Source organism: Botryllus schlosseri, chromosome 4 (genome assembly GCF_051294905.1).
Source record: "Botryllus schlosseri isolate E-star chromosome 4, Bs_hap1, whole genome shotgun sequence".
Taxonomy (NCBI): domain Eukaryota; kingdom Metazoa; phylum Chordata; class Ascidiacea; order Stolidobranchia; family Styelidae; genus Botryllus; species Botryllus schlosseri.
The window spans coordinates 20,676,770-20,688,132 of record NC_137239.1 but is presented as its reverse complement, the minus strand read 5'-3'; the positions used below and the strand labels follow the sequence as shown (position 1 = coordinate 20,688,132).

The 11,363-nt window shown below is 41.5% G+C and overlaps 1 protein-coding gene across 2 annotated transcripts; it reads right to left on the bottom strand.

The window, feature by feature from the left end:
* Positions 1-4,042: 4,042 nt before the first annotated feature.
* LOC145437347 (uncharacterized) lies at positions 4,043-8,865 on the bottom strand. Of its 2 annotated transcripts, none has more exons than XM_080314550.1 (6): positions 8,704-8,865; positions 5,972-6,068; positions 5,423-5,529; positions 5,183-5,308; positions 5,052-5,114; positions 4,043-4,643 (listed from the first exon to the last, which is right to left on the bottom strand). In XM_080314550.1, the coding sequence occupies exons 1-6, from the start codon at positions 8,758-8,760 to the stop codon at positions 4,467-4,469; spliced, it is 627 nt and encodes a 208-aa protein (XP_080170676.1). In that variant the 5' UTR covers positions 8,761-8,865; the 3' UTR covers positions 4,043-4,466. The 2 variants fall into 2 exon arrangements, with proteins under 2 accessions (XP_080170676.1, XP_080170677.1); XM_080314551.1 differs by lacking the exon at positions 8,704-8,865 and adding an exon at positions 7,721-7,849.
* Positions 8,866-11,363: the final 2,498 nt, after the last annotated feature.

The window sequence follows — 11,363 nt, the reverse complement described above, 5'->3', positions numbered from 1 at the left end:
TTGACAAGCGACTCAACTCGCCGACTGTCTCCCTCGCATCTGCCTCTCCCGATCATATTTGTACCGAATACTAATCCAGCTCTTTTCCATCTGCCCAGCGCCCACTGCTGTCAATTGACGAACGCTATATTATTTGACCGGACCAATGGTGATTGGAGGTCTACAACTCGCTACACTCGCAGTACATGGGCTACTTAACGCATTAATTGATTAACGAACAATTCAATTACAGTCTTCTGCAAGATGTAAACAGTACACGCTCGCGTATATTCATGCTCTACGTTTACAATCATTTCTGATAAGGCAAGGTGGCTCGATAGCGTAGTGGTACGTCGAGAGCTGCAACGCCGATGGATTGCGATTACGACACTGAAGTATTGGAAGTTTATCTAGGCTTCTCCACGCGGTCAAGGCAAAGAAGGACCTGTCTTACGAACCGCGACGGTTTAGTTACGGTAAGCAGGCGTGCGGTACCGGTGCTCGACGTAACAAGTAACAACGAATGAGAAATCGTCACTCACATATAAACTGTACCTGGCTGAATGTCGACCGTTTAGAGCCGATACCGCACGCCGACCTATGTATTGACAGCAACGAAACCATATTGAGGCGAATCTGCCTGGTTACTTTCTGCGCTTGGGTTTTCAGCTGCAATCAACTCCATGGACATATACAACACGGCTATAACCAACTACAGCATGAACGGAACGAAGTAATCCTAATTACGGTAATCAGCGCATTGGCACCTTGTGACCCAACCAGTACCTACAACAGCAGTTCCTAAACTGCGTCGCAGGTCTCATAACCCTGGCGCCGCGCTCCATGGTTGATTTCGGATGTGTTATTCAACCGATTCAGATTGGAGCATTGCTTGGCAAAAGTCACTCTCACGTGGTGTTCAGCAAGAGAGTATAATTAACTGAGTACTGGGTGGTGCGATGCAAAAATTGGGTTAAGATCTAATTATAATGATGATTGTTGTTGATGTTGAACGCTTCGTAGATTCAGCACAACTTAAACTCGTTCCGGTGTCTTACAAAAGCCTAGACTGCAGGAATGTCAAGCAAGCGGCCCGCGGCCGACCCGCGAAGCAATTATGAGTAGCCTATAGATTGACGAAAGCTTGTATTGAGAGTTTCAGTGAGAGATTTCTATTAAATAATTTATACCACACAATATAACCAGGACCGTAACAGCACTGCGCCAGCCCCTCCCCCCGAAAAACGCTGGTCTTGGCTCCCCATAGGCTGATAAATCAAACCTGATCTGCGCCGAGAAATGAACTGCCTTGGAAGTGACACTCCAATTACATATCCAAATTACAAACAACGCTTCGCTGTCCACGTCCAAATTGATAAGTAGCTTTCTAGTAATGTCGTTAAAATGTAGGCGTATAGTGCAACGTTTATGTTAACGCCGAATTGAGAATAAGTCGATCAATATTTATATTCGGAATCAGTGCTATAGTTATATTAGATTAATATCAGTTATTATAAATTCTGAGCAATTTACGATGAACTGCGCTATCACAGGATGATCAGTAGCCTACGAATTTTTACATAGAAAATATAGCGTCCACGACGAATCCCGTGTAGTGAGTTCGAAATAGTACTACTATGACGTCACCGATATTCAATTGTGACGTAACCATTGATTGACATGTATGGCATTTTGGGAGTTAGAATAGAAAATATGAGGCTAACATGGCTCTTCAGACGAAGAAGGTTCCCGACCACTGGTGTATACTGTATAGCCTAACGAACCGGAAAGGTCAACGAGTTCAGCCACATGCGCCATTGTTATCTCATAGATTGGGCTTGTCACACATCATTTTGAATGGTGTTTGCAGAACCAAGACGAAAGCAGCCTCGGAATTTCGGTCTCGGAACAACATAGGGGATTTTGGCATTGAAACTGGAGACTGTGACACAACACAAACGGCTTACTGTCTAGAAGTCTGCTGCGAAATCGACATTGGAAAATATATTAGCGAATAAATACGTGAATGAAAGCCGTAAACTTAGTACTTTAGTAGACTTTAGTAGACTGTTACATGACATCATCGAGAAGTAGCCTCATGGCCCATTTCGGTATGGTACACTGTCAAAATCAATACGGACAGACCAACACCGAACACATTGAGGAATAGACTTGATCAAGTGATCAGCTGTCAGCTGTCATCGAAAACGAACTAATAGCTATCGCGCTTGACAGGGGGTTGTAAGCAAACGCCGTGACGGCCACAATTTCACGGTTAATTTGGCATTGGAGAATATAACTTAAGTACGCAATGCGGTATAGGTAAAGTGTCATATCAGCGCACGTCTCTGCCATACTAGACCTCGATAACGAAATTACTGTCCTAATCCTTGAGTGCCAACCTTTGTGACTTAGCACAGCGTTTGATACTAAAATCACGACATACCGTGCAAAAGCTCATGCGACAGATCTAGGCATGGAGCATCGTTAAAATCAAAAGAGACCAATACCGGTTTTGAGTAAAATCTGTTAGCGATAAATGACGAGTCAGCTCTCACTCGACTTCGGAAACGAAATTACCACCCGCATAGTTCGGTGACGAACTTAAAACTTGGTACAGCGTTCGATACTAACATTAAGACTTACTGTGCCAAATGTCATGACCGATCTCGGTATGGAACATCGTCAAAATCAATCGAGACCAAAATCTGCTTTTGAGTAAAATCTGTTTGCGATACATGACGGATTAGCACACTCTCAATTTCAGAAACGAAATTACTACCCTAATCTTTAAGTAGCAACTCTGAAACTTGGAGCAGTGTTAAATACCACAATCACGACATAACATTCCAAGTTTCAAGAACTATCATGTTGCGAAACACCGTCAAAATCGACATATGCCAGCAAGGGTCGACTCAACGCATAGGACGGTGACAGATTCGAGATATATACTATAGCCAAAGTTGCCCTGCTTGCTTTGAGGGTGAAAGCTTGTTGTTATGAACGCTGCCGGGGCATGCCCCGGCTAGGCATTTACAAGGCGAAAGAAAACACAGAAGATAATTCCATTTTCGCAGAGACTTCGCTATATTTGGGCATTTACAAGAGAAAGCGCAAAAATATGCGATATTGGTATGTGTTGATTGCTGTGCGTCTATATAAATGGTAAATCATTGTTGATAGCTTTCAATACAACATCCATTGTAGTAAAATATTTATTCAACTCGAAGATTACTACAATGGATGTTGTATTGAAAGCTATCTTCAAGTTCTGTACCACGAACCAGCTATTTGAATAATTGTTATTGAACAAAATTTTAGGTGGGACAATGCCCCAGTTGCCCTATAGGACAAGCCGCCACTGAAAGTCACCACATTATTGGTATTTCGCCTGTCAGTCCTGATACTTGTAAAATAGGGCCTGAAACTGTTGGGTGGGACTGAGAAAAATTACGATTTTGAAGGCGATCCATTCTATATATCACTCGAGCAGAGTTGTAACGAGTGGATTGAACTCAGTTCTGAGCAGTGAACGCAATGAATGACTCTTGACTCAATCCTCTACTGAGCGACTTGGCCTCGAGCCAAAACTAAAAAGGGAGATCGACTTGATTACAACCCTTGATTTCAGGGACTCTATTGCCCAGGCCAGATAATGATTTGTATTGTCGTAATCAGCGCGACTGTAGCTCTTCCTATATTTATTATTTTGCTGCTCTATCAGGCTCCTATATTTATTATTTTGCTGCTCTATCAGGCTATGGCATATCTGTTCACAAAGCGACCAGAAATTGGTAGCCCTATCCTGTCGCTAAACTGTGAAGTCACCCGTTTCGTGTCTATCCGTGGGTGGGCAATGCTGTTGTTGCCTGTATAATAATATGGCGAGAGGCTATACTATGGCCTTTTACACCAGGGACAAGTAGTCTGAAAATTCGCTGGGGCTACAATTCACGGTTGGGTATCTAACGTTGCTTTCTCAAAAATGAACGATACTTAGACTTCACAAACCTAAACTTCTATTCTGACCCAAAATAGACGCAAGAAGCTGTGAATACGAATCATTGTTTCATAATCAAGTTAAACCACTCGGCAAGATAGGCAAACGCACTCGATAAAGAGCCATAATCAAAAGTTTGAAGATCTGCAGTTTGACCACCCCTACTAATTCAGCGTTTACTCGAGAAATATTGCGTCTTATAATTGCGATCATGTTTATACAGTCTGCCACGTTGGAAGAGAAGTCCTTGCCAATTTTGAAGTGCGGGAGACCCCTACTATAAGACAAATGCATATCACTAGCAAACGCGTGCCGTCACTACAGCGTGACCACTCGCTTGTTAACTCGAAGCACCAATAAAAGTAGCCATGCCAAAGCGTAAAACAAGGACACCGCAAATGAAACGATCCAGAAAACGACCAACTGCCGAACCTAAAAGAGCTAAGTGAAAACTTGTTCACAGCACCGCACACACTGCATAGACAGTTCAGTAAGAGACGGAAGATTGCACAGCGACTCCACACCGCACTGCTTCCATAGAGGACGGTGGCGGAGTAGCAGATGGCAGAAGCTGGTAGCTCAACACTCCGTGCTGTCTATCCTGACCGACTTTTCCAGAAAAAAGTGCGTTGCAGTGGATGCTCACCATGATTACGGGCGTGACCTGACAAATAGCAAACAGATATTCGCCAAGATATTCTCATTGAAACGGGCATAGTGATCAACCCGCAGAACTGTCTCAAAGCGCAATGAAATCGGTACGGTCGAAGATGAACCAAATTATCTTTAAAATGCAAAAAGTAGATGTGACACGCCCCACTTCTATAAGCTTTTGACGACACTGCTTTCGCGGATCACAGGGTGCGGAGGACTCTATGTTCATCGATTCCGGTCAACACGTATAGCGGGAGTATAATCCAGGTGTGTACCCACTGCCCAAAGGGGCAAAGGAATGCATGAATAGAAAATAATCCCATATTGGCATCAAAATATTCCGTTACCGGACGAAGACTACAGCAATAAATAATAGGTTGCTCAATAGTCGATACATGACGACGGAAATGATACTTACAATTACCCAGTTTATTACCAAAATCATCAGGATCGCAATCGCTTCGAAAACTCCGACTAATTCCTGGAACAAAATGCACGTTTTTGTTATTCGACTATATAGTTGTTAAGAAAATCGAACTTAATACCAACCGCCACCGATTCTCCGAACATATTCATCACCCCGAGACCAAAGATGATGAAAAATGAAGCAATGACGACGATTAGGGCCAAGAGACTCTCCACAATCAGATACGGAACCAAGAACCCGCCGCGAATCTGTAACGAAAATACAGTAAAATTATTTTCGTTAGAGATCCACCTTTGCAGTCACACCATCAATAAATCACAGCCCATAGCAGATGTAGTCTTTGGAAGCCACTAGAAACGTACCATCTGTATTCCAATAATGCACAAGATAGAGAGTATGGTGTGGAACAGCGATGCAAAGCAGGTGGCGCATATTGACTTGTACTGCGTTTTTCCGGCTTCCAGTAACTCTGAGAAATTTAAGATAAGGTATTAATGGTATGTAGTGATGCCGCGATTGTCGACAAGACTTTGAATCACTGTTCAGTGTTCACTTATGTCAATGGCGAAGGTGATGATAGTCCGCAGAAGCACGGTTTCAAAATTGTATCGCTTTTTGGATGCTGCAGTGTAAAAGTTCAACCGCGCATAGTAGATTTTTCTCCAGAACGACTGACGAAAACATTCAAATGATGCGTGGAGCAAGATCTACTTCCACGGTCATCGTGGTCATCGCCATTTTTCAAATATATCTATCAGTATTAGAGGATGTTCGAATTGTGTGCTTGGGATCGGACGATCGGTTCACCAGAAATATTGAGCTTCCCGCAATACCGCGAACCAAGAAGGTTACCAACTCCTATTTTAGCATACATCGCTAGTACGTCACATAATATTAATAGCGGTACTTACTGCCCCATGGATTGCTTGGATCGATGGCTAAGTATTCAAACATTCCAGGGTGGAATACATACGGGATAAAGAACAGAAATACCGAGCCAAACAGCATCTGAAAATTACATTATCATAAGTAGGGTTGCATCGGTTGCATTTAAAACAATGTTTTAAACAGATACCCATTTGAGTTGTATACTTATGTCATAGTCTAACTCTAAATACTTTCTAAAAAACATGTCGTATATAACTTCGGACGACTTATGGAATGGTTGCAACCTTCGACATCGCCGTCAATTCAGCAGCGGCGTGTCGTACGTGGTTGTTGGTCAGCACGTGACAATGGTCGTTATGCGATTGGAAATAAAATCACTAATGAAATTGAATCGAATTACTGACGAGTAAAAATCTGGTCGATGAACGCAAAGGCGACGATGAAAAGAACGATGGATAATAACCAGCAACTCTTTTGAGGCGTGTGACAGGGTCTTCAATAACCCTACGAGGGGAACAGTTTTGCGAATTCTTACAAGGATGACCTACTTATAGATAATAACATTGGTGTGGATATGGAAAAGATCAAGCATCGATTGCTCATGCAACGCAGTCTGACGTGGACAGTGTTGGGATCAAGTCACTTCCTTTGCGAGTCACAGCTCGTATCGAGTCGTGACACATTTTAACTCGGCTCAAGGCAAGTCACTCGATTTTTGGAGGCGACTCGACTCAGGTGAAGTCAGGTGAAGTCGAGTCAAATCGAGTCAAGTTACGAGTCACAAAGTCATCTTGAATTTTGGAAGTTCGGGGCACGAGTCAAATCGTTGATTGAAGAACACGAGTCGCAGTTAATTCCCAATTTGAGTTAATTATGTCTTCAACGGAGCGCTGTACGACTCGCATATACTGACGACTTCTCAACTATATCGGCAACTGTCGGTCAAATAACTCATAGAATATGAAACCTCACGAACTTGAAACAAACTGATATGATGTAATACACAATTCACCTACCCGCCAATTGTTGACGAGTAATATGAATTGTGCGTTGTGCAAACTATATTTCAGTCCGATTGCGATCATACAAGAGGTGCGTTAATGTCAGCAGTGAGCACTCTGATACACTGCTATTGATAGGGTTGCATTTAAAACGAACGATGTTTTGAAACACTTTGTTTAAAAAATGTTTTAACCAGTGTTTCGAATAAAGGCCTTTAAAAAATAGTTTTTTTTTCAAAGTTGTAAAATTATGCTATAATTGTGTAAATACTTTGTAAAAAACATGTTGTATGAGCCTACGGATACTTACCACCCGATATAGCCGACGTTATCGATATGGGAAGGTTGGAACCCGCAAAATATTCAGTTCAACATCAATAGTACAGATAGGGTTGCATTTTGAACAAAAATCAAGTCAAGACAAAACATGTTCAAAGCTTCAAACCAAGGCCCTAATTAAAAACATGCTTTTTATTGTTTTTCGTGTTTTTTTTCAAAGCCTTGGCGTCACGAATATTCAATTGTGACGCCACAGTGGATTGGCACCGACAATTGAAAAAATAGGGTAACAATAGCTCCTTTTACGAAATATATGTACTATATAGTTCCTTGTTTTATACAATATTAGTTTTCATAACATAACAAGCCACGAATACTTTAATATGTACGAATCACTGAACAATTGAACATGATATGTATATACAAAATACATATAAATATATCCCATCTAGTACAATTAAAATGTAGATAAAAGACAATAGAAGTGTATACCTGTTATGTACGAGTCGGCAACTAATACATAGATGTACAAATTCTCACGTCACACTACACACTATAGTGAAGCCAAGCAGTCACTCTCTCACTAGGGAATAGGAATAAACGGTGCTGGTCCCAGGAGTAGTCAAATAATATTTGTCTGGATGCATTAGCCTACTTAAGGAAGCAATTACTTCCCCTATTTGTTCGACACGAGTGGCCGAGCTACTTCTAGAAATGTTTTTGATTTTGTCAAGCGGGAAGCAATGATTGCTTCTATTTGTTATTGGTATCAATTTTATAAGTCATGTTGTCAGCCTTGTTACTTACAAAATTCGACGATGCATTTACTCTTCAACAGTATCAAGTTGTAATTCCAAAAGTCACACCAATTCGTGATTTCATCAGTAGCTTGTGTTGGTCACGAAGATGCATCTTGCAATTTTATTTATCTATGCAACTAAATTGCAATTTGCAAATACTATTTAAGTTATTCAATTATGTCAATGATATCAATCAATAATGATTGGTATACATCATACAAATCATATTCTATTTACTATTGGCAATTCGAGTAGCCTACTTGACTTCATATCAAAGTACATGTTGTTGGAGTCCGAACTCAGGAGCATCTCTACAAACTCTGACCCCGATTCGAGTCAGTACCAGTAGTTTTTTCTCAGACCCCGACTCCATTGTGGGAAAAATGAGCGAAATTCCAACTCCCCATCCCTGGTACTCAGCACCCTCGCCCAGACCTTTTCACGGCCTGAAACTATGTTAGCAGATCGCAGAAATAGCAAAGCAATTGACTCACTAACCTATTTTTAAGACTACGGTGTATAAACGTAGGTCTTTTGGAACGATTTCTATCTATATCCAATCGAAGTAGTCAATTATTGCTACATGAAATCCTGCCATGAACATCCTGAAATAATCAGCATTTACAAATGATTGCAGTGATACATAGGGAATTGCAAATCACATGAATTACTCACCAGTGTTGTGTAGGCACAGGCGAAAGCCGACGGCCTGGTACTGCTCGAATAATACATCTTCGGTTTTGACTCAGATATATACAAATACAACTGAATATATAGGCTACGTCAGGTGATAGATCAGTGATCACTCTACTAAGAAACGGAAGAAATAGGTTATCGCGAATGCGAATGCTGATCGATTGCATGCAGGTACAGCGTGCTCTGTCAAAGGCGCGCGTTCTTCTAGGCCCGCGGCTCGGTATAGATAGATGAAGTTCACACGTTATAGCGTAAATCTTTTATTAAAAAACAACTTAAAACAACGACGAGGCTCCTTGGACGGTGGCTAAATGCGACTGACACAACAGGGTGCAACACAACAGCAGGTAGCCTATCGTGCGAATCGGCGAGGGTAATAATCAAACCGGGGTAATCGTTATCGGCGCTGATAGTGACAAAAGCTCCCTGAGCTGTCTAGTTTGATCATTATGTAGTGACACAGTGATCCTAGAGGCTTCCAATATTTTCAAGTTTCGAGATAGAGTAGTGTTTCACTGGTTCTTAAAGGGGCACTGCACTCTAAAAACGATGTGATCTCAAAATGAAGGGCAAAACGAAAACAAAATTTTGGCCGCAGCCGTTTTCTTCAGAACGCCACCGTAATGGATTTGCAATTTACTGGAATTTCCTCAAAAACTTCACGCTCCAGCAGTCACGCAGAGATCAAACTTTATATAGTTGTTAGCCGATGTTATCAAGAAAATATGTCGTACACGCCAAGGTGGTTTAGATACCGCTTTCAACGGAAGATGTTCATTGTTCAGTCAGGAGATTTACATCAAAATCGGGTCTAGTGCATTCTATTTCTTTAGGACAAAAATATATCATGTCTAACAATGTTTCATACATAAACAATGTTTTATACATAAGAATAGGACATGATCTATTTCTTTCCTAAAGAAATATAATACACTAAGCCCGATTTTGACATAAATCTCCTGACTGGACAAGTGGACGTCTTCCGTTGAACGCGGTATCTAAACTAAACCACCTTGGCGTGTACGACACATTTCCTCCATAACATCGACTAATAACTATATAAAGTTTGATCTCTGCGTGACGGCTGGAGCGTGAAGTTTTTGTGGAAATTTCAATAAATTGCAGCTCCATTACGGTGGCGTCCTGAAGAAAACGGCTGCGACCAAAACTTTTTTTCGTTTTGTCCTTCAATTTGAGACCACGTCATTTTTAGAGTGCAGTGTCCCTTTAAGATTTTGTTGATCGAGTACTATACGCCATGACGCCAATGATGAGCCAGATAATACAGTATAATGTGATAGCTGCAACTGTTTCTTCTGCATACGCGTAAAAATGTCAATCCTATGGATATATATCATACGAAGACGCTCCATAGTGCAAAAGCTATTGGAACCTGTTTGGATGTGTCCTGTCTTGTCGTCTGATGCTGATCGTCTCGTCTAGCTTAGCAGCTTTCAGTTCCCGCTCTTCGGCGTCAGCCACTGAAGCGTAACAGAACTACTTCCTCCATAGTGTGATTAGTGTCCTACCATAGCAACGTTGTAAATTGCTATGGTCCTACTATCGAGTGCTAACATTCGATTCGGTAGTCCGACAATGGTGTTGACTGCGGACACACTGGACACAAACAAATCTCACGGCTCACTGCGATTGGCCTATGTTACACTTTCCATTTGGCTAAAGGGTAAAGGCAATTTGACGGTAACTTTTGACCGGCTTGCCGAGTGCGACATTTGATAAAATTGGTATCAATCCAACGCTACCAGGGTACGAATTACGATAATATACATTTCTTGTGCTAGTGGTCCTGGAACCCCCCAAAATCAGCCTCGAATTTTTATCGCAACTGAGTTTGGTATGGTGACAGGTGACGCAACAATGCCGTCTGGGAGCAAGTGAGTTTATATAGCTCAGTGGGAGCAGCGAAAACCGCGAACCAGCGATAAAAATGCGTCATACGTGCCAGATTCGAGGAGAAAGTCTCGTAACGAAAGATAACTGTTTAGAGTCTGCTAAATTGCGATCCAAGTAACAAATTATCGGTATAGCAGGGATCATGGTTCGCGTAATCTTGACAGCGGATGTGCGATTGATAGCCAGGCCTACTCCTGAAATTTGTAATGAGAGTTTCAAAAAACTCATCGCGGAATGTGAATCGACTCGCAAGGAAATGATAAAGCAGCGCGTTATGGCGCTGTTCAGAATTGAAATAAGTTGAGTCATTAAAAGACGCAAAACAATGTTCTGGCACTTCAAAGATACATTGCAAGCATGTGCTCGGCTGTTTGTTCAGATTTATATTGAAAACTGAAGCCTGATGAGGGCAAAGGTCACGGGCTGAACAAATATTGAAATGCTTCTTGGAGGTACAGAACTTCAATATACAATTGAATAGTATATTCATATTGAAATGAACCCGATATGATACGATTGTTGAATGTTGATATACGATGTTCTTTTGAATTCTCTACTAGTTGCTGACGATTACCCCTGACGAGTGTCAGTCGAAAATATTCGGGTTCATTTCAATATGAATATACTATTCAATGTTGAAGTATATGTTTTTCTAATGGCCGTCTTTATGCGAAGTACTATCTCAGATATTGCAACATGCGTTTGAAGTGCGACGTAACGCTGAG